Source organism: Lupinus angustifolius, chromosome LG03, assembly GCF_001865875.1.
Source record: "Lupinus angustifolius cultivar Tanjil chromosome LG03, LupAngTanjil_v1.0, whole genome shotgun sequence".
Taxonomy (NCBI): Eukaryota; Viridiplantae; Streptophyta; class Magnoliopsida; order Fabales; family Fabaceae; genus Lupinus; species Lupinus angustifolius.
Window position 1 is genome coordinate 25,766,486 of NC_032011.1, and position 26,371 is coordinate 25,792,856.

At 30.4% G+C, this 26,371-nt stretch overlaps 3 protein-coding genes across 3 annotated transcripts; all 3 read left to right on the forward strand.

Moving 5' to 3' along the window:
- On the forward strand, positions 1-2,163 carry LOC109344107 (adenosylhomocysteinase). Its single transcript, XM_019582730.1, has 2 exons — positions 1-743; positions 1,185-2,163. Exons 1-2 carry the CDS (start codon positions 33-35, stop codon positions 1,929-1,931), a joined length of 1,458 nt encoding a protein of 485 aa, XP_019438275.1. The 5' UTR covers positions 1-32; the 3' UTR covers positions 1,932-2,163.
- Positions 11,530-14,572, forward strand: LOC109342635 (probable polygalacturonase At3g15720). Its single transcript, XM_019580579.1, has 7 exons — positions 11,530-11,683; positions 11,905-12,045; positions 12,480-12,668; positions 12,855-13,062; positions 13,225-13,306; positions 13,415-13,523; positions 13,847-14,572. The coding sequence occupies exons 1-7, from the start codon at positions 11,543-11,545 to the stop codon at positions 14,192-14,194; spliced, it is 1,218 nt and encodes a 405-aa protein (XP_019436124.1). The 5' UTR covers positions 11,530-11,542; the 3' UTR covers positions 14,195-14,572.
- On the forward strand, positions 21,837-25,402 carry LOC109344111 (selenium-binding protein 1-like). Its single transcript, XM_019582736.1, has 7 exons — positions 21,837-22,018; positions 22,666-22,861; positions 23,260-23,487; positions 23,867-24,098; positions 24,286-24,393; positions 24,483-24,755; positions 24,954-25,402. The coding sequence occupies exons 1-7, from the start codon at positions 21,910-21,912 to the stop codon at positions 25,233-25,235; spliced, it is 1,428 nt and encodes a 475-aa protein (XP_019438281.1). The 5' UTR covers positions 21,837-21,909; the 3' UTR covers positions 25,236-25,402.

Sequence of the window (26,371 nt, forward strand, 5' to 3'; positions counted from 1 at the left end):
TTGTCTTGATTCATTCACAGAAACATTCAATAATGGCACTGTTGGTAGAGAAAACCACAAGTGGTCGTGAATACAAGGTGAAGGACATGTCCCAAGCAGACTTTGGTCGTCTAGAAATAGAGCTAGCAGAAGTTGAAATGCCTGGTTTGATGGCATCTCGAACTGAGTTTGGTCCATCTCAGCCATTCAAAGGAGCTAAGATCACTGGCTCCCTTCACATGACTATCCAAACTGCTGTCCTCATTGAGACACTCACTTCCCTTGGTGCTGAAGTTAGATGGTGTTCATGCAACATCTTCTCCACTCAAGACCATGCTGCTGCTGCTATTGCACGTGATAGTGCTGCTGTCTTTGCATGGAAGGGTGAGACCCTTCAAGAGTATTGGTGGTGTACTGAGCGTGCCCTTGATTGGGGTCCTGGTGGTGGCCCTGACCTCATTGTTGATGATGGTGGTGATACAACACTTTTGATCCATGAAGGGGTTAAGGCTGAGGACATTTTTGAGAAGACTGGTCAGTTTCCTGATCCTGATTCAACTGATAATGCTGAGTTTAAGATTGTGTTGTCTATTATAAAGGATGGGTTGAAGACTGATCCTAAGAGGTATCATAAGATGAAGGATAGAGTTGTTGGTGTTTCTGAAGAGACAACTACTGGTGTTAAGAGGTTGTATCAGATGCAGGCTAATGGAACTCTCTTGTTCCCTGCTATCAATGTCAATGACTCTGTCACCAAGAGCAAGGTATATATATATATACATCTCTGATCTATGTGGAAATACTCTTTTTTGCTAACAACTTCACTGGATCTTTGCCCATTTACCTAATATTAATCTTAATATCTACTTTTAAATTTATTAACTAGTATTTTGAATTCAATCTCAAGCATGTATATGTTTTTTGTATTGGGTATTGAATTCCCCTGTTTTCATCATCAGATTGCATGTGAAGGACCATTGTTATAAACATAGATCTGTTGTTTGTTCTAGATAATGTCTCATAGGTTTCTTATTGCTGTTTTTGCTTCATTATCATTAGTGCGGGAGAACATATCTGACAAGATCTGAGACGTAGATCACAGATCTTTGCTCCATTGCTAGATCTACATCTACATCTACATCTAAAGTCATTGAATTTTGGGTCTAACAAAGTTTGTTTTTTGATCTAAATATTTGTGATAATAGTTTGATAACTTGTATGGATGCCGGCACTCCCTCCCTGATGGACTGATGAGAGCGACAGATGTTATGATTGCTGGGAAAGTAGCAGTTGTTGCTGGATATGGAGATGTTGGAAAGGGTTGTGCTGCTGCATTGAAACAAGCAGGTGCTCGTGTCATAGTAACTGAGATTGATCCAATCTGTGCCCTTCAAGCTACAATGGAAGGTCTTCAAGTTCTAACCTTAGAAGATGTTGTCTCTGAAGTTGATATCTTTGTTACCACCACAGGCAACAAAGACATCATCATGCTTGATCACATGAAGAAAATGAAGAACAATGCCATTGTTTGCAACATTGGTCACTTTGACAATGAAATCGACATGCTTGGTCTTGAGACACACCCTGGTATCAAGCGCATCACCATCAAGCCTCAAACTGATAGGTGGGTCTTCCCTGAGACCAACACTGGCATCATTATCTTGGCAGAGGGTCGTTTGATGAACTTGGGTTGTGCAACAGGACACCCAAGTTTTGTTATGTCATGTTCATTCACCAACCAGGTTATTGCTCAGCTTGAGTTATGGAATGAGAAGACTTCTGGAAAGTATGAGAAGAAGGTTTATGTTCTGCCTAAGCATCTTGATGAGAAGGTTGCTGCACTTCACCTTGGAAAGCTTGGAGCTAGACTCACCAAGCTTAGCAAGGACCAAGCTGATTATATCAGTGTCCCTGTTGAGGGTCCATACAAGCCTTTCCACTATAGGTACTGAATACTGATGATCATACTCAGGGAAAACAAGACTCATTTTTATCTTAAACTGGATTTTTTCTTACTACTATTTTCAGATTTGTGGTAGGGTGGTAGTTTTATGATATTTTTGTTGGATGTTTTATTCCATTGGGTTGGGAGGGTAAGAGCAAAAACAAATCTATTGGTCTTTGCAGAAATGAGACCAAATAATGGGTTTTTGAATAAGGCTTTGATTGGGGCTGTGTGGGTTATCATTTTCATTTATGTTTTGCTAATTCAACCTTCTATTATCATACTTTGTGTTCCACATTTTTGTGTTTGTTTAATTCATTAAATAACGGATACATGATTATGAAAGTGAAACTAAAATAGACGAGCAAGGATTTAATTGCTTTGATAATAATGAATTGAATGGTCTTACCTACCTTTGTGGTAAGTGCATAAACCCACCTCCTTTACTATTATTTTCTCTTTTAATAAGTGAAAATTATGAAACAATCATAATATATAAAACTCATTTACTATTATTTTCTCTTTTAAAGAAGGTTTTGTTCATTCAAATGTTCCCACAAAAGAAAGATTGAGTGAGTATAGTGGATCCAGCAGGTTCACAGAGTTTGAAAGTGGTGTCTATCATTACTAATAGGCAAAAGTATGCTTAGATATTTCAACTATTATCATTGCATGACTTTGTCAACCTTTAATGAGATCCATACAACACGTTTCTCCTTTGAAAATATGGTACACCAAACTTAGGTAGTGTTGGGCACCCTTGTTAGAATGGAACAAAAAAAATGTTATGATGGACAAGTAGTGGCAGTAAGTGATGTTATTTACCACAATACAAGTGGTATCTCACCATATGAGAATCTAATTAACCTGAATTATAACCTTAACATAGGGTGCAATGATATTGTAATGGAGGACATTAACATAACACCTAATTCTTTAGAAAATGAGGTATATGCATCTTGCACAAAAGCATAGGGGAGAGGCTCTTTATGTATTCTAAGTGTTTCATGTCTTTCTAATTAAAGGTGTCCAAGTTTGTAATTCTTAAAAATTGCTAGAATTTGCTATAATAAATCTTTTATGCAATGTTGTCTATAATAAAAATTATGATGAAATTATTCAACAAATATAAACTATTTTAATTTAATCATTTTCATTGCTTGTTTCAATATTTTCTGATTTGTTTCGATTTTTATAATTTATAATTATTTAATGTAAGGAACCATCTTTTCTCTATAACTCAATCCAATGACTACAAAATTGAATGCCAAATGTCCCTACGCCATAATCTTGTATATGAAAAGGTTGATTGGCTAAAATTACTAAGAAAATGAAAAACACTTGGATGAATTTTTTATGGGTTCAATGAAAAGATTAATAAATAGAAACTAAAGCATACATGACACGTCCATCTATAGGAAGTTGAGGGCTCTAGTTGATGGTAGTCCTAGAACTTTGAAGATAGATTGAGGCGCAAATTTAGTTTGACCATGAAATTGATCTGCCATCATCTCTCTCTAAAGGTATTTTACATACGAAAATCCTGATTTTTGTTAAGCAAATTATTGATGTTAAGATCAATTTGTGTTAGATATTGCAAATGAATCTACATCATTTTAGTGATGATATGGATTACTTCAAGATAATCACTATCTAATGTTATAACACGATGACCCTAGTTCCAAGCTCACCGAAGACCATGCTCTATAACAAACAACTCTACTAGGATGAGAGAACTAATTCCAAATTTACCAGATAGAATCTTGAAAGCCAATGCCTCCACCATGATTGCAGATAACTCGTCGTCCAATAGTTTGATAAAGTATACTTACAATTTCCATCTACATTTAGTTTCACTCGACCAATCTCCAGACAAAACCAGTGGGTACTAGCCATAACTAATTCATTAGATCAGATATCCTAGAAAACCAATCCCTATAATTGTGATGAACATTTCTAGTGTCCGGAAAGGTCATGGAAACTCAATTCAAAAGATTAGTGCAATCAAAACTCCAATTATAAATGCATAAATTCATTATTTTAGAATTAAAATATGTTAAATTAGTCTATGAATTAAAGTAATTTTGACATCTAATGTCTTCTTCTTGCACTCTTGATACAATTTGCTTATGTGACTATCTTTTACCTCACACACTTAAAGTAGATAGGTTGATAAGTAAAATATATAAATATCTCTTTGAGATAGGATGTAGTGAGAATATTAATTATGTTTCTCAAGTCTTTCAAAGCAAATAAATTATAATAAACATCTTTATTAGATAAGATGAAGTAGGGACATTAGTTTTGTTGCTCTAATATATCAAAGCAGGTGAGTTTTAATCATTTTACAAAATATCTTTTGAGATGAGATGTAGGATGATCATTAGCTATGCTGCTAAAATCTCTCAAAGTCGATAAATCTTAATAAATATCTCTTTGAGATGAGATGTAGGAGGTATAACCATGGATGCAAGGATAAGGGCATAGGCTAGGCATGTGAGCTGCTTAGCTTAGCTCATAATAGGATGAGCCTAGCCTAGACAATAACATATGTGTGTCCGACATTGAACCTTGATGAACGGGAGAATGCCACATATTAAGGCTTGCATAACACATCATCTTTGTGTGGAAAATGACCACGCTCAACGACAAAGGCTTGGTGGCGCTGACTCAATGTAGGGAACTGACCAGCGTTTTTGGACACATAACAAAGGTAAATTTACTGATATGGTGTAGTTTGACTATAAACTTACCATAGTAGTGCAACTTTTGTGCTTATTGTCAGAGTAATATAACTTTATGTAAATCGGCTACGCTATGGTTGTTTCCTTTTTTTCTTTCTCATGCACCAATATAAATCGGCAACCGTGCATGAATATTCTTTTTTATTATTTCATGTAACTCGTCTCCCCAATGAGAGTTTTTATTTTTTCCACACCCTCTCTCCTAAATCGGCAAGTAGATAGGAGTTTATCATTTTATTTTACTCTCACTCCTAAATCAGCATGTGGGTAGGAGTTTTTCATTTTATTTTACTCTCACTCCTAAATCGGCAAATCTAAAGGAGTTTTTTGTGCTTTTAACTTTTTTTTGCCCTCACCTAAATCGTCCATTGTTAGGAGTTTTTTGTGAATTTTTTACCCTACATTAATCGCCAATTGTATAGGAGTTTTTTGTATAATTTTTTGTTTATTTATCTTCATATCCAACTCTAGCTGCACAGATTCATGAATATCTTTGCTGAACACTAATATTATTAAAAAAACTTATTACAATATTAAAATTTTAATTTATTAAATCCCAAAAAACTTATTATAATATCTTTGTGAAGAAGTGGCATATGGAGGTGATTTTATCCTTCTTGATGGTTGACCTCTTAATTGTTGTTCATTCCGCTGCGAGATTCTCGATCTACCACGTGTTGCCAACTAAGGCTCCTCTTCATCCTCGTCATCCTCATGCTCGTCATCTTCATCAACATCCTCAATCACAACTTTGTCATCAGTCTGTTGCATACCAAAAATGTTTGTAGACGACATATGTTTTGACTCCACTTTTCTTTTGGAATTTGGTCCAACCATGCACCAGCCCTCATATGTTTCTGCCGCAACAAATTCAACATCCGTTCAAACCATGCTCACATCTACTCATAACCTAAGAATTGAATATAATACTTGTTGATGCAGTGGAAGCGATCGTTGCGCAGCGTTGGCCACAAGCAATCAAATAAAGTGCATAGAATAAATAGAACATAAGAAACGAGAAAATTTAGTAACGGGGTTCAGCCAATTGTGCCTACGTCCTCGGGAGCGCTGAGCGGCTACAAAGATATTATTAGAGAATAAGGATAACAAACCCTAGCACACCCATAGGCCTACCTGCCCATGGGGTCTTTCTCTTTGGTACTTATATCATGTGCATATTAAAATAAGGACTTGAGTACAATATATAACATTGGTTACTCTACTCTATTCCAATACTAGACAATGTGGGACTAACACAATAACATATTTAAAGCATCCCCAACAATCTCCACCTTGATTGAAATGGACGAATATTTCACTCATTAGGAAATCTACACAAGAATCTCCACCTTAGCGAATATATGACTCCACCTTATTTAATGTCTAATTCTCTTTAACTGCTCATCTACAACATAGACCTTCTGAGTATCCTTGACGACTTTACCAATAGCCTAACTCTCCAAACTTGTAGTGCAGCTTCCCGTACCGCCATTAAATGGAACACGCCACCTATTGCTAGGAAGTCTTTCGTTATATTGGAACATCCACACAAAAGTTCACCAACAACCATCCTCTTCAATACTCAGTCAAACTGAACCTTGGAGGTCCTTGGAAAGCCTCAATCGCTACCACAATTGTCTATTCCGAAAATCCTAGTTCAAAAGAACTATCATACTTCACCATAAGGAGTATACCCACAGCACACACCAACAAGCTCGGTATGGATACAAAGGCTTAGATGTCTATTGCGGTTTTCATTACTTACATTCTGCAAAAACAAACAACATTAAAATCAACAATCAGATATATGTATATGTAAAAGCATATATAAGAATAAAGTCAATACAAAGAACATGATTTTACCAAGAAAGACTCGTCTTGTGTGCGTAGGGTGACAAAAGTCTTTCAATCCTCTTCTTCAATGACATTTGCATTTTTATTTGGAGGTTTTAGGTTGACATTGTTATCAGCATCTGTGATACATTTTCCAGCATCGGTTCTAAATTGTCGGAGAACCTTGCCAGCCGATTTAAGGATATAATCCTTATGCTCCTCACCAAAATCAAAAGTTAATTGAAATTTAAACACGTATACATTATATTGTATGCAAACACATGCATATACATACATTGCATGCAAATACATACATATATGTACATTGAATGCAAATACATGCATATACGTACATTGCATGAAATCGCAAAAACACACAAGCTAAAAAATACACTTAGTGTTATTTCATTCCAAATACACTCCTTCACGACATTCAACCCAACATCGGTCCATTTGTTGAATGTTAGAGACACATTTTGCGTAATCACGACCCCAATGTAGCTTACTAATGAGTTGCCACCCTTCGAGTTTAATGATTGGCCTTTTGAGTTCCATTGAGTTTCTATCTTCACATCCTTACTTCTTGCCCAAATGATATTCTTCATGGAAGTCATTCTACATGGAGTTCGTTTTTTAGCAATGATTTGTTTGTCTTGTAGCGTCGGAGTAGTTTCGTCACCACTGTGAAAATCATGATCACCACATTGGGAAGCCATTGATGGAGTTTTTTAGGTTTATGAGAGTATGAGGGTTTTCTGAGAGTATGAGGGTTTTCTGAGAGTATGAGATTTCTTTTTGATTAAGTTTGAGAGCATAGAGGGAATGATTCATCTTTTAGATATTTAAATTGTAGTAACAATTCAACAACGCTTTCCGTCAATTGCGCTGTTAATAAGACATCTTAAGGGTATTGATATCTTCAATAACACTATTGTATTGACTTCTTCAATTGCGTATATTAACGGTAGCACTGTTGTACTGACACATTCAGTAACACTTCTTAAGGGTTATGTTGTTGTTGTGTATCCAACTGTTTACTACTCATTTTTTATGAACACATCAACATCGTTTCCTGGATGATGTACTATTGAACAGAATCTAAACGATAATGCTATCTCAGCTTTGCGCTGTTGAATATAATCTAATTGACAGCGCAATCTTAATTATGTGTTGTTAAACTGAACTCGTTTTCTAAATTAACAGCGTATTGCTAATTATGTGCTTGTTAAATTAACAAATTATATTACGCGTCAACATATAACATGAAAATAAGTTAATTAACACGAAGTTGCCATGAATTAAATTACCATATTAGTGTGTATATTAGGTTTTGTTTATTGTGTTTATTAAGTTTTGTTAATTTGCTTATTGTGTTTATTAATATGGAACTGCAAAAATATTAAACATTCGATTCATATAAATAACAAAAAAATAGAAATTAACATCCAAAATAATTGTTCATTATTCATTCAAATAAAGTGTCAAAATAAATTATAATGAACTAAATCATTTGGTAGATGACAATATAATGAACTAAATGATTTGGTAGATTACAATGAAGGAAATTAATGAACTGAATGATTTGGTAGATGAATAAACTCAATGATTTGAACATTAATTCTTCATCTCATGCAAATCTTGTATAACAACCATTTTCATTTTAAAATTTGGGTCATTTTGCCAAATCAAAAGATGTTAAAGACCTCATTGACAAGATTTTGATATTAAACTAAATGATTTGGTAGATTACAATGAAAGAAATTAATGAACTATATAATTTGGTAGATGAATGAACTAAATAATTTGGTAGATGAATGAACTAAATAATCTGCGGATTAAATCTTTATCTCATGCAAATCTTGTGTAACAACCACTTTCCTTCTAAAATTTAGGTCAATTTGTCAAATCAAAAGATATTAAAAACCCTCTTCACATGATTCTGATATAGGGTTCTCGACAGTACAACTTTAGCACTTTTAACACTTCGAGTTGTTGATATCTATTGTCTGCCTTTTTTCTATTCCTTTTAACAAATTTCCTGTTTTTCTTTTTGTCTTGTATTGCTCTATTTTTGGTTATTTGTGTTTTCTTCCTCCTATCTTCATCTCCTTAGGTGCCATGGGAAATTATAAAAGGAGACAATATGAAGGAGACAAAAGAAAATATACAAAGCAGAACATGAAATTACTCTTACTGATGAATTATACATGAACAACCATTAATATTTCAAGAAACAAAGAGACGCATAATCACTCACCATTAATATTTCAAGAAACAAAGTGACGCATAACTACTTAAACATTAATATTTCAATAAACGAAGAGACGCATAATAACTAAACCATTAATATTTTTTATATTTAAAATGTTGTAAAATCAACAACGCATAACTAAGAAAACGTTGTTACTATGTCATCTTCAACAACGTATATTTAAAGCTACATTGTGGAATATATATACATTAACGGCGCTTCCTATCACATACAAGGTTAAACATAACTCACACTAACAAAGTACATCCGATTAAATGATAAAAATCGAAGTCACATAATTGACTATCAATAGAAAAACGAGTCGAGACAATAACCAATAAAAAAATTATTTTTTCATAATTATAATAATCAAAGTAATAAATAAAATACATCTTGTTAATTAATGCGAGTAGTAATGTACATCCGATTAAATGATAAAAATATGTCATAAATTCCAAAATCACTTTATATGAATAAATCATGTCACTTTACATTAATATTCATCACTTTAGTCAATAATAAGTTGTCACTTTATTTTAAAATATTCCTCTAAAACGTAGACATGATTTATTGATTGATAGTTATTATATTGATGGATAGTTATTTTCCTACTTGTTGTTGTGAGTGATAAGAAATCTCTTAGTGGTGATTTGGTAGAAGCTATTAATGGATATTCCCGAAAATCTCATATATAATCTCACTTCAAAATATGAGACTCCCTTGTATTGTTTGGATACATATTTATTGGAAGAAATGTTGACAACAAAGTAACATTTCTATAAATGTTGAATTGTCAAGGAAGTGGGATTCCCACATTCTTTCCTATCTCTAACTTCTTTTTTTGAATTAAGCTATTTTTCTTAAAATCAATAGTATTTTCAGAGAGATAAACCCAAGGCATCATTTTAGAGAGCTATTCACTAATAAGATGTCAATACATTATATTTATTGTCGATAAAAAAAATATTATATTTATTTTAAATTAAATTACTTTTAAGTTTTAATGCATTGACATTTTATTATTGGATGTCTCTAGAAATGTTGTATTATTTTTATCATATAGCTATAATTTTTATTTGTCCTTGAACTATTTTTATTTGTCTCTGAACTATATTTATTCCTTTTTACCATTTGATTCTTAATCAACGTTATAAAAAAAAATTATTACTCACAATTTTGTTTTAATAGTAGCTACTCCAACTCATTTAGGAGTAGTCAAAATTATGGGATAATATCTGCTGTCCCATAAATTATAACACTACATGTACCACAATTCTATGATTAATTGAAAAAATATATTTGTAAGTTTAAAAACTAATAATTAATTATTTTTCTGACCAATTATAGTTAATGACACATGTTGTGGTACAATTTATGGGACAGTAGATGTGTACCCAAAATTATATTCTACATCTTTCTACGTCACATTAGGGGTGAGTGTGGAACAGGTTGGGACGGGTTGTGATGGGTTAAGCGTGTCCCTCACTCATCCCTAAATATTGATCGGGTCAATTTGTGAACTCGTACCCATCCCTAATTAGGATGAGACGCGTGAGGGATGAATCTAAAATAAGATGGGTCAAGATAGAGACAAGTCTAGGTTGGAAAAAGACAAAATGATAAACATAGATTTTTTTTTCATAAATCTTTAAGCATGCACAATCAAACTTGTCACAATCTGTATATAAACTCTACAAAAACTTGCATCCCACATACATCAGTATATAAAATACAAACCGTAAATTGCATCATTCAAACTAAAAATTATCACAATCAAGTGACTGAAAATTATAGAAGACATTGAAAATTTCAGAACAATTTAAACTGTCAAACATCAACATATAAACTGGAGTATTCTTGTAAATGACAAAAAACACATGAGAACTGAAATAACATCAATATGCAAATATTCAAAAGTTCACATAAAACGAATACAATAACTAACTGTTAAGTGTTGAAGTGTCCTTCCCTCTCGTCACAACAGTCATTCACTATCTAGTAGAATTAAACAATGAAAAAAGGTAAGGAATAAAGATCATGATAAGTGATGTGAATATATTGTGTGAGCTTGTATGTATTTAAGTTATGTGCGCTAAACATAATGGGTATTGATAAATACTTATTCAACTATTTTTCATATATAACTATAAGGGACGGGCCGAGTGACCCGTGCATAGACCCGAACCCATCATTTTTTGATGACAAGTCTATCCTTTTAATCGGATCTATCCTTTTTTATTTATTTGAGCGAGTCGGACTCGTCCTTAAGTCATCAGGTTAAAACAGATCTACAAGTTGGAAATGATCAATGGAAAAGTGAGTCACAACAATAACCAATACTAATAATAAAAAAATATTTTCATAATTATAATAATCTAAGTAATAAATAAAATACATCTTTTTAGTTAATGCTAGTAGTAATGTATACCCGATTAAATGGATAAAATATTTGTTATAAATTCCAAAGTCAATTTATATGAACTTTCTGTGTGGGGCATGCATTATCCTCCCAAAAGTGCAAAACAATAATGAATTTCAATTTTTTTAAAACTGATTAATTTTAGCTAGGCAAGTAAATCAATATTATAATTTATACCATTATTTTGGGTGAAGTCATCAAATACCATTATTTTTAATTACAATTTTCCCATCAAATATCAATACTGTAATTAAATTGCTATGATTCTCCAATTTTCACTTGACTTATAAATTGTAGCCTATCTTATCTATTAGATTTCATAAGTGCTTATAGTGGCATAAGTGGAGTTCATATAATTTTTTACCTCAAAGATGAAATGCTTATTTGCTATCCGTTTATTTCTTTTAGTTTCTTCAGCTTGCTTGTGTGCTAAAATAACACCTTCTATAGCTCTTAGTGTCAGCGTTTGTGATTATGGTGCCATGGGGGATGGCTACACAGATGATTCACAAGTATGCTTGTCCCTTCCATTATTTTCTTAATATAATTATAATTTTGTGAATATATATTTTATTTTAATTGGTGTGCTACTCTTAATGTATGAGAGATTTACACAAACATACAATAATATTTTGATAAATCAATGTTTTTTTGTCTCTTAATTACCAAAATAAAATGCATGCATGTCATAATATTAATCATAATATGACAAAGTTTAAAATTATTTGTGAAGGCTTTTTTGAAAGCATGGGAAGACGTGTGTGATGCTTCTGATCAGGTCACCTCAACACTTCTTATACCGAATGGGAAAACTTTCATGTTGCAGCCTATACAATTTAAGGGTCCTTGCAACCCTACAACCCTTATAGTTAAGGTAAATTTTGAAGATCACATTTTAATAATTGTAGGATGATGTATCTCTTCATAACAAGTTAAATTATATCAACTCCTATATCCTTGAAAACATTTTATTTAAAACAAATATAATCAAATCAAAATTCATGCAATATAGATCTATAAACCAAATTTTACAAAAATCCAAAATTGTTCAATTCTCCATATATTGAGATGAATATTAATGTAATACTACATGTCCTTAAAATGTACAAACATTAAAATTTGCCTAAAGCTAAATTTTTCTCAAGTTTGATTTACTAATCTAAATGGTATTCAATTGAACTCTTTGTGTTTATTTTTCATTTGTCATTTCTCTCTCTACTTTATCATAATAATATTATTTTCTCTACATAATAAAGTGTATAATTAGTATAAAGGTATAGTTGAGAAAAATATAATGAATATTGGCAGGTTGAGGGAACTATCGTAGCCCCAAAGAGTATTGAAGAATGGCAATGGCCAAATGATGATGATGATAAGGACATATGGGTTCAGTTCTCACAAATAAATGGTCTTTTCATTCAAGGAGGAGGTCAATTTGATGGCCAAGGTTCTCCATGGTGGAAATATAAAGGTGACAAAGCAAGTTATAGACCCACTGTAAGTCTTATACTATCTACAACATTTCTCTTTAAATATTTAATCAATGTTATAAACTTTGATCAAATATTGAAATTCTTGAAAATAACCCTAGATATCTTCTATTTTATTTTAAATTGTTTTCATTTGGCTAAAAAACTCAATGGAATGAATGATATAGTTGGCTTTTTTTTATAACATGTGCAGGCTCTAAATTTTCATCGTTGTGAAAATCTAAATCTTATGGATTTGACACATATTAATAGCCCGAAAAACCATATAAGCATAAATATGTGCAATGGTTCATACATATCCAATCTTCATATTATTGCACCTGAGGATAGCCCAAACACTGATGGAATTGATATCTCGGAATCTACAAACATAATCATTCTGAATTCTACAATGGAAACTGGTAAGTTCATAATAAAAGCTTCCTATATAATTCTCCATAAGTAACAAACATTAACGCTAATTAATTTATGATTCAAAATGACCGATTTGTAGATTATCCATAAGGTTGACAATGGAATGTGTTATTGAATATTTGTATATTTTAATAAATTATTTATAATAGGTGATGATTGCGTTGCCATAAATGGTGGTACCTCATTCGTCAACATAAGTAATGTTTATTGTGGACCTGGCCATGGGATCAGGTAAGCTTAAGCTTTTTAATATGTATTCTATTCATTTTTTTAATTGTTATAAAGTTCGATTAAATATAAAAACTTTAACTCTCACTTGGATGTGTTGTTGAATCCTAGTATTGGGAGTTTGGGAAAAAATGGAGCTTATGATGAAGTAGAAGAAATACATGTTCAAAATTGCACCTTTACTGGAACAACAAATGGAGCAAGAATCAAGACATGGGTTGTAAGTTTTTTTTTACCCATAGTTTTTATCACACTAACTTTATGAAATAATAATGTTACATAAGTTTTTATCCACAATATTTATTAAATTTACTATATAATTATACATTGAAGAACCAATTCTCATAATATTAAAAGATAAATTGTGGATGATTATGTGGTTGGTTTAAGAATTACCTAAAACAAAAGTGGCATGGAAATATTACTATTCAACTATTATGCTTGATGAATCCATTTATTTAAGCTCAAATGTTACTCTAATGTTTTTGTATTCTTTCAAAAACGACTTGGTTACATTAATGTTTTTGTATTGTTTTAAATTAGGGAGGACGTGGCTATGCTAGGAAGATCACATTTGAAGATATTATACTTGTTGATACTAAGAATCCTGTGATTATTAACCAACAATATGAAGATCATCATTTCATTAATAATAACGATGGGAAAGCAGTAGAAGTGAGTGATATTACTTACCGTAATATAAGTGGTACCTCATCATCTGAAGATGTAATCAACCTAAGTTGTGACGTTAACATAGGGTGCAATGGTATTGTAATGGAGAATATTAATATAACATCTGATTCTTCAGGAAATGAGGTATATGCATCTTGCACAAAAGCTGAGGGGTCAAGCTATTCATGTATTCCAACTCTATCATGTCTTTCTAGCTAATTAAGGATGCCCAAGTTTGTAATCCTTCAAAGTTACCATAATTTGCAGTAGATCAATCTTGTATATGATCTTGTCTATAATAAAAATTATGATCAAATTATTCATAAAGTATAAATTATTTTAATTTAATCCTTTTCATTGCTAGTTTCAATATTTTTTACTTTATTTCAGTTTTTTTATAATTTATAACTATTAAATATATGGAACCATCTTTCCTCAATGACTCCAAATCCAATAACTACCTAATAGTATGTCAAATATCCTTACACTGTATTCTTCTACATATATGGGAAGGTTGATTGGAAAAATTACTAAGAAAATGAAAAACACGTTAAGGAATTTAATAAAAATTGAGTGTGGTTGTCATCAATTTTTTTAAAGGCCGCTCAACATTTAGTATTACAAGACTAAGAATGGAAATTGCCATATAACACCCCCAATTTATTATTTTTATTGTGTGTTAGTAGTACTGGATATATAAATATTTAAATATCTAATTAGTTTTTAGATGGACATTGTATAAATGATTATACAATAGGTTTATGATATTTTGTTTATTTAAAATAAGTTATTTTATCGGTTAACTCAAAATCTATATTTTTTAAAAATAATTTTTTGTATCAAACATAGTATTTAAAATATATTTTAAGTTTGAAATATTATTATTAAAATATCCATAATTTTAAAAGTACCTACATAAGAATTTGCATCAAATATATTTTATTGATATTTATTTTTTATAATAGTATACCAAGTAATATCACCTATATTATTTATATTATAAATTATCTCCCTTTTGACTTTTGTTTAAATTAGTTAAAATTATCATAATGTTTATAGTAAAATATGATGATGATAATATCCACTTTTATATATCTATCTTTATATACTATAATATACTAATAATGCTTATTGCTATTATATATATTATCACTTTAAAATTAGATTATATATATTTATCTACTATTTTATATGTATAATTAAAATATATAATTCCCTCATGTTTAACTATATATAGAAATATATGTCTTTATATTGTTGTTCTTATAACTATCTAGAAATTATTTGTTAGTTATTCAAGATAATGATGTTATGAACATGTTTTTAATTTCCTTCTAATTTAAATTATATCCTTTAATCTGAGTTACACAATACTTATTTTATTATTTAATAATTAATAATATTGTATATAATTCCACCTTATAGTTTTAGTATCTATTATTTATATATTTGTATTTATTTTCTCTAGGTGAATTATTCTAATAATCCTTATCTATACCTATATATTGATGATATTATCTATCTTTTGCTCTACCTTATTGTTTTATTTAATATATAATCTCTTATACCTCGGACGTGCTTATCCAACTTCCTTCGATTACCATTATTAACTTTTTTTTGCATATTTTCTTCACAATGAAAGTAACAATTATATTCACTCCTTGAATTCATCTTATGATTGTTCGATCTCTCTACATAAATATTTTATTTTGCCTAAGGGTCACAGTACTCCATCTTTGTCTTACACACAGATGACCTCCACATATCCTATTTGTCTAAATAAAAAATTATACATATGGTAAAGCTTAATCTTTCTCTCATTCGACATGTGAGTTCGATCATACTCAATCACTAATTGTTGATGATATTCCATCTTAATTCTAGGTGATCAAGAAGATGTTAGTGTTGATGTCCATGATAGTGCAATAGTGTTGAACTTATGAATAAAGTGAGATAGAAGATCATTGTTATTTTAGAGTATTACATTGAAGTTTTATGATGCCCGCTAAAGTATAAGGATCTCATAGATTAGGGTACTTCCAAGGGAAAATATTTTTCATGTAAGAGTCCTTAATTCTTTTTATGACGATGCATAGTGTCATATATGTTATGATTTGTTGAAAATATATGTTTATCAATTTGTTTATATTTACTATAACGCAAGGTACTCAGCTATAATATTATATCATCATGAAAAGATGTTAAATAACTATATTTGTTTGCATGTGAAAATTTGTGATAATTGATACTTTTTTATATTCTTATTGTTTATTGGTTAGTTTTTATAGTTTGTTGTTATTATATATTTTGTATTGTTTGTAATAAGATTGTAATTTGGAAATATTTCAAATATAAATTAGTATGTTGTTGATTATTGTGTTGGTATTAAAAATATATTGATGTGAAACTGGGGGTTGAGTGGTCTTGAGGAAATCATAGGTTAGTTGTGAAAGGTATGAGAGAATTTATATCGGGATTAAAAATAAATATTAAGTGTGAGATTGGAAAATCGATGAATCTATGGGAGAAGGAAAATTAGTGACTAGCATGTGACGAGTAAAACAAGAGAAGAGTAAGAGTTAGCATTTTGAGAGAAGAAGAAAATATGACTATCTTGAGTTTATGTGTAATTGGAAATAAGACCTTCTAAAATATTTTGTTTGATAAAATATGGACATCCTTAAGTTCCTTTGATGAATAAAGATGAACAGCGGAGTTTGTTGAGAGCATATGACTAATCACAAAATTGAAATATAATATCTATGTGGCTTTTCCTATTGATATTGCATCACTGAGTTACCATCTTGAGCTCATCTTGAGGACATGCATAGTAAAAAATGCATTGAGGCTTAGACAACTAATTTAAGTTATATTTTTTGTAACGTTGGATTTTTTTTATAGTATATGGTTATTCATACACTTGAAAGTGTAATGAGATTTAAGGTTTTTCCAATTGATATTTGATCACTAAGATATCGTCTTGAACTCATCTTTTGGGCTTGGGATGATAAAAATAAATTGTTGTTGAGACGAATGACTCAGGTGATACATGTTAAAATAAAAATTGGTTAAACCTTGACTAAAATACTTAATGCATTGGCTAACTTCGGTTGATGTGCATGCATTGCACTCTTGTAGTTAGAGTTGGTGAAAATGGAAAGATACATATTGAAATATCATTATGGATTTGGATAGGGGTGACAATGATGGTGATCCACCAAGAAACCTTAAGGGATTTCCTAGGTGAGATGGTCCAGTGAGGGTCCAATCTTATAACTCAAATAATCAGGATAGTCTACACATAAATTAAGTAGTCTCTAACTCCCTATGTATATTAAAGAGGCCTCTTGAAGTGGATTGGGCTTATCATGTAAGCACTTCTAATAGAGGTAACGGAAAACACTACATATTATTACTTGTCGTTGTTAAGAAAATATGACTTCGATTGCTTTCCTAGTAGGAACTTGGCATTTAGACATTTTTATGGAGATTGGTGGTTGATATGCATAAGCATCGCATAAAAGATATTTTAATTTTCAAATTGAATATCTCATTGTATAAGACAATAAATTCATACATCATTTGTATATGGTTGACATTGACTAATCATATATTGTGTTATGTGTTGGAACATTTTAATGTTATTCTCTATATAATTTCACATTATGATATCATATTTGGATCTTACTCTCTTGTTTGACTTTTCTTTTGTTAATGTTATATATGAACAGGTTTATTGGAAAACAATGTGTGACAAGGCTTAGCATAATAGTTGGTGGATATTCTCTTTAAGCATGATGTCTAGAATCTGATTTGATCATATTATTGTTGAGAATAGCCAGATTGCACAAAGGGCTTCAACCTTGCCAAGCCTCACGAATAATAAGCCAATACTTTTTAAAAGCCTATTTACATAGAGTAACTATGGGGAAGACATTTTAAGGTTGATGGTTGAACTCTTTAGCAAAATATATTACATATATATTTATTATATATAGTTTATATTTTGGCATTCATAATACTCTATTGACATATTGATGGATGTGAAATTGTGTTATATTTGCATTGTATTTAATTTACATTCTATAACATAATTAGGATTTAGGAATGTTTTTAGCTTCTATTTCTCTTTGTTCGAATTGAGCGAATGTTTTTTGTTGTATTGTGGAGGATAAATCAATTGGGGCTTAAAAGAGCTGAATATATAGTTCTTAATAACTGATTGTGATTTCTTTAGATTTATTTTATTTTTTATTTAAGGGGATATGTATATGTTGAGGATATTTTAGATGTTATTATTATCCTCTTTGAAGGAAGCCCAATTTGTGATATTGATTTAAGTTAAAATACTCATAATTTTAGATGTTATATATCAAGGAAAATTTATTGTCATGGATAAATGTGTTTCCAATAGTACATTTTTTATCCAAGTTTAGGTGTTATAATATCAAGTTCAAAGTGATAATTATTTGAAGAGAATAATTCTAAGTATAATTAAGGCTAGGAACTAGATGCATGTCCTTCCACTCAATCTTCACCATATCCGTATAATCCTGAATTTGAGGACACGCTAAGTTAATTTATACAATTATCAATGTCAAGTCAAAAGAGTATTGATTATTGAAACTTCCATAAATAAGATGGAGATTGATATGTCCTTTTAAGCGTTAGTTTGGCTTAAAAAATCAAACTTAAATTCCATGTTAACACGACACCTCGACCCTACAAACTCTTTTGTCAAATAGATAAAAACAATAGTTGCTTCTCATTTCTCTTCTTGAGAATAATATCATACACCATGGATAAGGAGATAAGGATTGAATATCTTTCAATTCATTTTCCCAGTGAATAAAATAGTGCAAACAAGCTAACATGCATCATGCTACTTTACGGTGCAAACTCACATACATATATTTGATAATAAGTACATGGTACAAGAGGGAGAGAGTGAAGCTGAAGCATAGTTGTTCATCAGAATAACGGTGAAACGATCTCCATACTGATATAGTACAAAATTTATACTGATCGTATAATTATATTAATTAAATTTGGTCAAATTCAGTCATATTAATACATTTTTATTTAAACTGTATTAAATATAATGACCAATTTTTATTTAAAACTATAAAATATATATGAAAGTATGTGACTTCATTTTTACCAAAACGTTACTATAGAGAATTAAACATCTAACCATTATCTTTGCTTATACTTGTAAAATACGGTATATCCCCAAGTCATCCATTCTATTTTAACAAATAATTTAAATAAAATTATTTATTTGTTGTTAAGCAATAATGTCACTCTAATATATATGTATACCTAATTTCATTAGTATATGTAGTTTAATTAGTAAACTACTATATTACCATACTTGTATACTGACACTTTGATAACCAATAAGATATTAATAACAATGACATCAGTAACGAATCTTGATGCAAAATTTAGGAAGAACAAAAATATTTAATTATAATTTATAATTAAGATGAGTAAAAAATATGAAAAATACATGTTTCAAAATATGAAAATAACATATTAATTCTAAATAACAATAATCAACAATTAAAGACCTTGAAAGAAAAATATACATTCATTTAACATATCTTAAACTCATTGATGATTGAATTAGAGGTAAAAAAAATTAGTTATTTCTTTTTCAATATAAATTATTATGTTGTCTATAAGAAATTTATATTCTATCTTACTCTATAATTTTTTTTAATTGTCTTAATTGTTGAAAATTTTGTAGTGGTTAAACCATAATAATTAAGATAACACGAATAACTCAATCAAGTAAATAACATGCATTTATTTTTCTCAAATTATCAAACTTATACTTAATTCAGAGATGATTGGGAATTTTTCCAACATGAATGACTAACAAAATCAACAATAAAATATTTAAGTTGACGTCTCAACTTAATCTTAACTTGCTCATTGAAATACATTTTTGCAAATAAAATACATATGTTATCAATATTAAATAATTTATAAAAATTCTTATGATATTATAACTTTTGCTATAAAGTTTGACAAATGCAATCATTAATCCTCATAATCTGTTTTGTAAGTGTAAAATCATTACAAACTCAATTGAAGTTATAATATTAATATAAGCAATATCAACATCTATATATGTAAAATAATTTATCATTATTTATAATTTTTAGAATGCATATTTATCAAGTTAAAAATCTAAAAAAAATATGAGCTCCAATAACTATTTTCTTGAAGACATCATTTAAATAAAGGTAAATAAATAAAAAAGATTTAATAAATTTGGAGGAAAAATGAGGCAGTTGTGTCCACCTGAGTCCCAACAAAGCTAGGGGTCATTTTTTTAAGATGAATTTATTCTTAATAATTACTCTCAACCTAAGTGGATCATGTAACTTTTATCAATCAAATCTTTCTTTAAAAGATTTATTTGGTAATGAATTTTCAATTATGTTGTTTGATTACAATAACTGCTATATATGTTAATATTTTTTTATTTGATCATTTACCCTTTTAATGGCAAAGATTTCTAAATATATGTTAATAACTAAATTTATTTTATTTGATCATTTTCCCTTTTAATGGCGAAGATTTCTAAATATACACATATATAATGAAATAATTGTATATACCCTTTAATCATTCTCGATAGAAATTATGTATGTATACTATTAATAAAGTCAAAACAAGTAATAACTATTATCATGATATAATTTTTATATTCTAAATTTATCATTTGTAATCTCTCTAATTAATAACTACTATAAACTTCCATACATCACTTCCATTCCTTTCATTTTTATATTATATCATTAATCTTCCTCTTGTTCTCTTATTTATATCTTGTCTTTCCATTGAGTTCATATATTGCATTTCTTATATTTAAATTGTTTTCTCAAATATTATAATAGAAGATGATACATTTTATATCAAAAAATAAGAATGCGGGTCGATCAACACGAAGTGCTGTCAACAGGCTAATCTTAATTAATTACTTTATCATATTATAATTTGTTTTTAAAATTACATATATGTATATATAAGAGTGAAAATAAATCATTTCAAACTCTTTCTTAAACAATTGGAACATATACAGCATATAGAAGCATAGGTCTTATCTGCTTAAAAAAATTTGTCTAAACTCTAAAGTATTAGCTTACTTAAAAGTATCTTATATTATAAGGTTTTTAAGTAAATCAAAATACATCATCCTAAACTTATTAAAAAATAGTCTGCTTTTTGTCCTGTAAACAGAAGGAGGAAACAAGCCTAAATGTATTTGGAACAAAATAAGTCCAAATGCATCAGTCCAATTAATTATGCATTTAGTTTTAAAAATAGGAAGAAAAAATTGAACTCGAATCTCCAATAGGATTTGTCAACGGTATTAATATGTCACCATACACTTAATATTGTATCCCTCATTGAAACAAAGAAGATAATCGTATAATGATTGAACTTCACTAATTAAATCATGTATTAATAAAATTAAATGGACATTTGAGTAAGGAGATATTCTCAATGGTACAAAAAAATCATTTGTATTCAAAAAATTCAATCTCTTTAATTCCACACACTTTTCTTTCAAACGAAACAACTATAAAATTATATCATTTTCCATTACCTTTAGTTATTTCAACTTTCTTTCCTTCTATTTTTTTTTGTTGGGTTTAGAAATTTTGTGGTGGACACATGTATGAATCATGTAAGGAAATAAATGGGTTATCAATTCCATGACACATAATTTAATGGACATCCTCCCTAGCCATGATATTTTTATGACTATGTACAAAGACAAAATTGTTGACTTAGTACATAATACAGTTTCTCCTTTATAAATAAACCTCATCTCTTATTGTTTTTGCATGTCTTTTCTCTATATTGTTCTTCATTTAGCCAAATTATTTTTGTGAATCAATCTTTGATAGAGAGTAATGGGTACTCAGAATGTTTGCTGCAAATCAGGTCCAGGTTATGCTTCTCCTTTGGAAGCCATATCTGGTCCCAAAGAATCTCTGATTTATGTCACTGCTCTTTATACAGGTACTTCTACCATTATTTATTATATGCTAATTCATTTTATGGTTTGATTAATATCATATAAGACACCTAAAGTTTTTATGGGGTGTCTTATTTTGTTACAAAGATTCCAGCTTTTTAATATGTTATGTTGAACCTGGATTCAACTTACTTTTTTTATGTTTTTATTATGAATTCGATTTCTTTTGAGGGTTAATTAGACACAGTGTTATGTTTGTCTTATATTGTTACAAAAAAATTAAACTTTTTTGTCTTGTGTTTTGTGGAAAATTAAATGATATCTTGAAGGACTGAACTTTCTTTTTATCATGTTGATTAAATTATTCTTTAACAACCTTCATGTATCAAATTTCGAGTATTAACTATTAAAGAGAGTTTATTTCTAGAAACAGTTAAATGTATAATGGATTATAATAGGAACAGATTTATGCATGTTTCATATGATTGAGGAAAAGTGATTCTGAGATATGATATAATCCATTATAAATAGGGTATGGAATTTTTTTGGTATAATGAACTAAACTGTCATTATCAGGAATCGAACTTTTGAACTATTATACAATAGTTGAGTTTTGATGATTTCTTATAATTGATTCCCTTAAAACATGTGCAATTTAATGATTTGAAACTGTTGATTCAAAACACTTCAGGAACAGGAATTAATAAGCCTGATTATCTGGCCACAGTGGATGTAGATCCAAGCTCCCCAACTTATTCAAAAGTGATTCACAGGACACCAGTGCCTAATATAGGCGACGAATTGCACCATACTGGTTGGAATTCTTGCAGTTCTTGCCATGGAGATCCATCCGCACAACGCCGATTTTTAATCGCGCCTGCACTGGTGTAAGTGCCTGAACAATCATCTTTATTGAACATTATAAATATAAATGGCATTACATTGATAATTACAATGGAAAACAAAGACAAAACTAGACTAAGAATAGCAGAAGCATGCTTACTTATGATTCTTTTGATATAACAACACTAGTTTGCAAAATTTGCAATTTTGCTTTACCTGGTTGGAATAGAACCATACTTATATGTTCCACAATGATTCTACTTTCAAGTATATCCTATATTTTTTGGGTTTATTTTTTATAATTTGTGGACCATAAAGTATTAAGACTTGTGATAAGAAGTTGGATCCCATGAACTATAATGAAAGATATCAACTTTTTACTAAGTGTCTTTCTTTTGCAGTGGACTCATTAGTTTATAAAGTCTACTTTATTATATTTCAGATCAGGTCGAATACATGTGTTCGATACAAAAACAAATCCAAAAGCACCATCTTTGCACAAAGTTGTTGAGCCTGAGGATATACTCCAGAAGACTGGATTAGCCTTTCCACACACATCTCATTGCCTTGCTTCTGGTGAGATAATGATCTCGTGCCTCGGAGATAAAGATGGAAATGCTAAAGATATCGGGTTTCTTATTCTTGATTCAGAGTTTAATGTTAAAGGAAGGTAGACTTTTATATCTTAGATTCAGAATTGCAAGAATGGATGTTGGCATGTACAAAAAATATCTATTTGCTGATTCGTATCGCCATGCACTTGCTTCTGAATTTGCTGTTAGATGTTTTAGTTTTCATTGATTATTTTGAAGTTCAGTCATATATCGAAAATCAACTTGAACGTTGAAATGTCTAGGATTTTGTTAATTTTACATGGAATCATTAAACAATTATTGAGCACATAGGTGCATATTTCTTCAACTATATGACATGATATTAATCGTTGGCACCAGTTATTCTTAGAACTATTTTATTCAAATAGCACAGTTCACATTTCAACATCATATTTTTTAATTATGGTACTTCATGTGTTGCTTCAAAATGGTTAGATGGGAGAAACCAGGGCAAGGTCCATTATATGGGTATGACTTTTGGTACCAACCGCGGCATAAGACTATGATTAGCACATCGTGGGGTGCTCCTGCGGCTTTTACCAAAGGCTTCAACTTACAGCATGTCTCCGATGGATTGTACGGGAGACATCTCCATGTATATAACTGGCCTGGGGGCGAACTGAGACAAACACTGGACCTTGGTAATGAAGGGCTTTTACCATTAGAGGCAAGTTATTTAACATAATCTTCGGTAACAACCAAGTTAAAATTTTGTTTTTGCTTTCAACTTTTCTGTATGTGCAGCCTGTTCATATATTCATGTGATTTAACTATGTTTGTTCTCGTAAGCCCAAATAGGCACTTTGTAAGCTCTTCCAAATGCCCCCATTTTGACTAATATATCCTAAATTCAGATAAGGTTCCTGCATGATCCTTCTAAAGATACGGGTTTCGTTGGAAGTGCCTTGTCAAGTAACATAATTCGGTTTTTCAAGACGGATGATGGATCTTGGAGCCATGAGGTATATATAAAGGACACTTCATATGTATTCATTTACTCCAACAAAGCTACTTTTATCAATAATACTAATAGATTAAGCTCACTTCGCAGCTTTCCATACCAGTAAAGTCACTGAAAGTGCAAAACTGGATTCTTCCTGAACTGCCAGGGCTTATAACCGATTTTCTGATATCTCTTGATGATCGGTTTCTGTACTTCGTAAACTGGCTTCACGGGGATATAAGACAGTACAACATCGAGGACGTTAAAAATCCTGTACTTACCGGTCAAGTATGGGTTGGTGGACTTATCCATAAAGGAAGTCCTGTCGTAGTTGTAGATGATGATGGTAAAACTTGGCAATCCGATGTACCAGAGGTTCAGGTCAGTAATAATCCTACTATAATATCGACTTATTGGACGAATTCTGTGAATAATTTCAAAGAGAAATGGTTCAATGTTATTACATTACAACACCAACTGAAGTAACTGATTTATGATGTTATTACATTACAACACCAAGTGAAGTAACTGATTCAATGTTGAAGAGTGTTTATCTTAACCACAATAATGTTTTTTCAGGGGAATAAGTTAAGAGGGGGACCTCAAATGATTCAATTGAGTTTAGATGGGAAGAGACTATATGCAACAAACTCACTGTTTAGTCCATGGGATAAACAATTCTATCCAAGCCTTATAGAGAAAGGGTCACACATAATACAGATAGATGTTGATACAGAAAAGGGTGGGTTGAAGATTAACAAAAACTTCTTTGTGGATTTTGGAGCTGAACCTGATGGTCCTTCCCTTGCACATGAAATGAGATATCCTGGTGGTGATTGCACTTCAGATATATGGGTTTAACCATAACTATCTTACTCTAGTTATCTTCATATTATGGTTTTATAAGTAAGTTGTAATGAACTACTATCATGCTCCTTCATATGTCACCATCTTCTATGGAGATCACAACAATGTGTTGTCCCTCACCAATTTAGCAAATAATATACACCCTAAGTTTTTATTTTCCACATGGTTCTTGTCCTTTATTTGTTTGGAAATTATATTATAAGACTCATTGTAAAGTGATTATCATGAATAGGGAAAATATCTATCTATATTGTCATTCAACTTTTTTAACCTATCTCATTAATAATTATCATAAACTTTCCCACATATTCTTTTCTATCAATTTATGAGTACTATTTCATTTTCCTATACATTCTATTACTTCTATTTTTTTCTTCTTTTCCTCAGCCCAAGAAAAACATATTTGACAATTGCACACAAAAAACATCCAATGACTATGTAATGATGATTATAGGCACAAGAAAATTTGTATTAGCTTTATGTATATCATGTTAATTAGTACATATTCAATTTTATTATTTTATTAATCTTCTTAATATCTAGTTTCTATTGAATTTTTATATTGCATTCTTATATTTAAATTATTTTTCTTAAAAAATAATATCGGGAAGATAATACATTCTATCAAAAAATAAGAATGTATCAACGAACGTTGGTTCAAGTGGTACATGTTTGATTCCCCTTAAGCAAGGTCTCGGGTTCGAGTTTTGTAGATGGAAAAAATATCCTGGGAGAGTTAATCTTACATATATGTGGATGTTCCCAGCTTAAGAAGACATGTGAGAAACAAAAAAAAAAAATAAGAATGTGGGTCAATGAGCACATGGTGCTAATCAATACACTAGTGTATATAATCTGAATTCAATTTTTTATTTTATTAAATACATATTCTATTATAAATCATATCTTTTTCTATTGTTTACCTAACAAAACCAAAATTATTAACCAACTAAGTTATGATTCTGACATGTTGGTTTGGTAGAAAAAACGCATTTGCCCTACTCAATCGGGAAAAACGTGTTTTGACCTTGTGCACAGGTGAATTTGGATTTTCTTTGGTAGGATTCGCAATGAAACAAATGATTTGAAGTTTTTTCCAAACTTCATTCATTATTTAATTTGATAAATTT

Bases quoted from the DNA above. Each gene is read 5' to 3' on its own strand.
- LOC109344107 (XM_019582730.1), top strand. From the start codon at position 33: ATGGCACTGTTGGTAGAGAAAACCACAAGTGGTCGTGAATACAAGGTG. The intron at 744-1,184 runs GTATATATATAT...TTGTGATAATAG, and splicing joins ACTCTGTCACCAAGAGCAAG to TTTGATAACTTGTATGGATG.
- LOC109344111 (XM_019582736.1), top strand. From the start codon at position 21,910: ATGGGTACTCAGAATGTTTGCTGCAAATCAGGTCCAGGTTATGCTTCT. The intron at 22,019-22,665 runs GTACTTCTACCA...AAAACACTTCAG, and splicing joins TGTCACTGCTCTTTATACAG to GAACAGGAATTAATAAGCCT. The intron at 24,756-24,953 runs GTCAGTAATAAT...ATGTTTTTTCAG, and splicing joins CCGATGTACCAGAGGTTCAG to GGGAATAAGTTAAGAGGGGG.
- LOC109342635 (XM_019580579.1), top strand. From the start codon at position 11,543: ATGAAATGCTTATTTGCTATCCGTTTATTTCTTTTAGTTTCTTCAGCT. The intron at 12,669-12,854 runs GTAAGTCTTATA...TAACATGTGCAG, and splicing joins AAGCAAGTTATAGACCCACT to GCTCTAAATTTTCATCGTTG. The intron at 13,307-13,414 runs GTAAGCTTAAGC...GTTGAATCCTAG, and splicing joins GGACCTGGCCATGGGATCAG to TATTGGGAGTTTGGGAAAAA.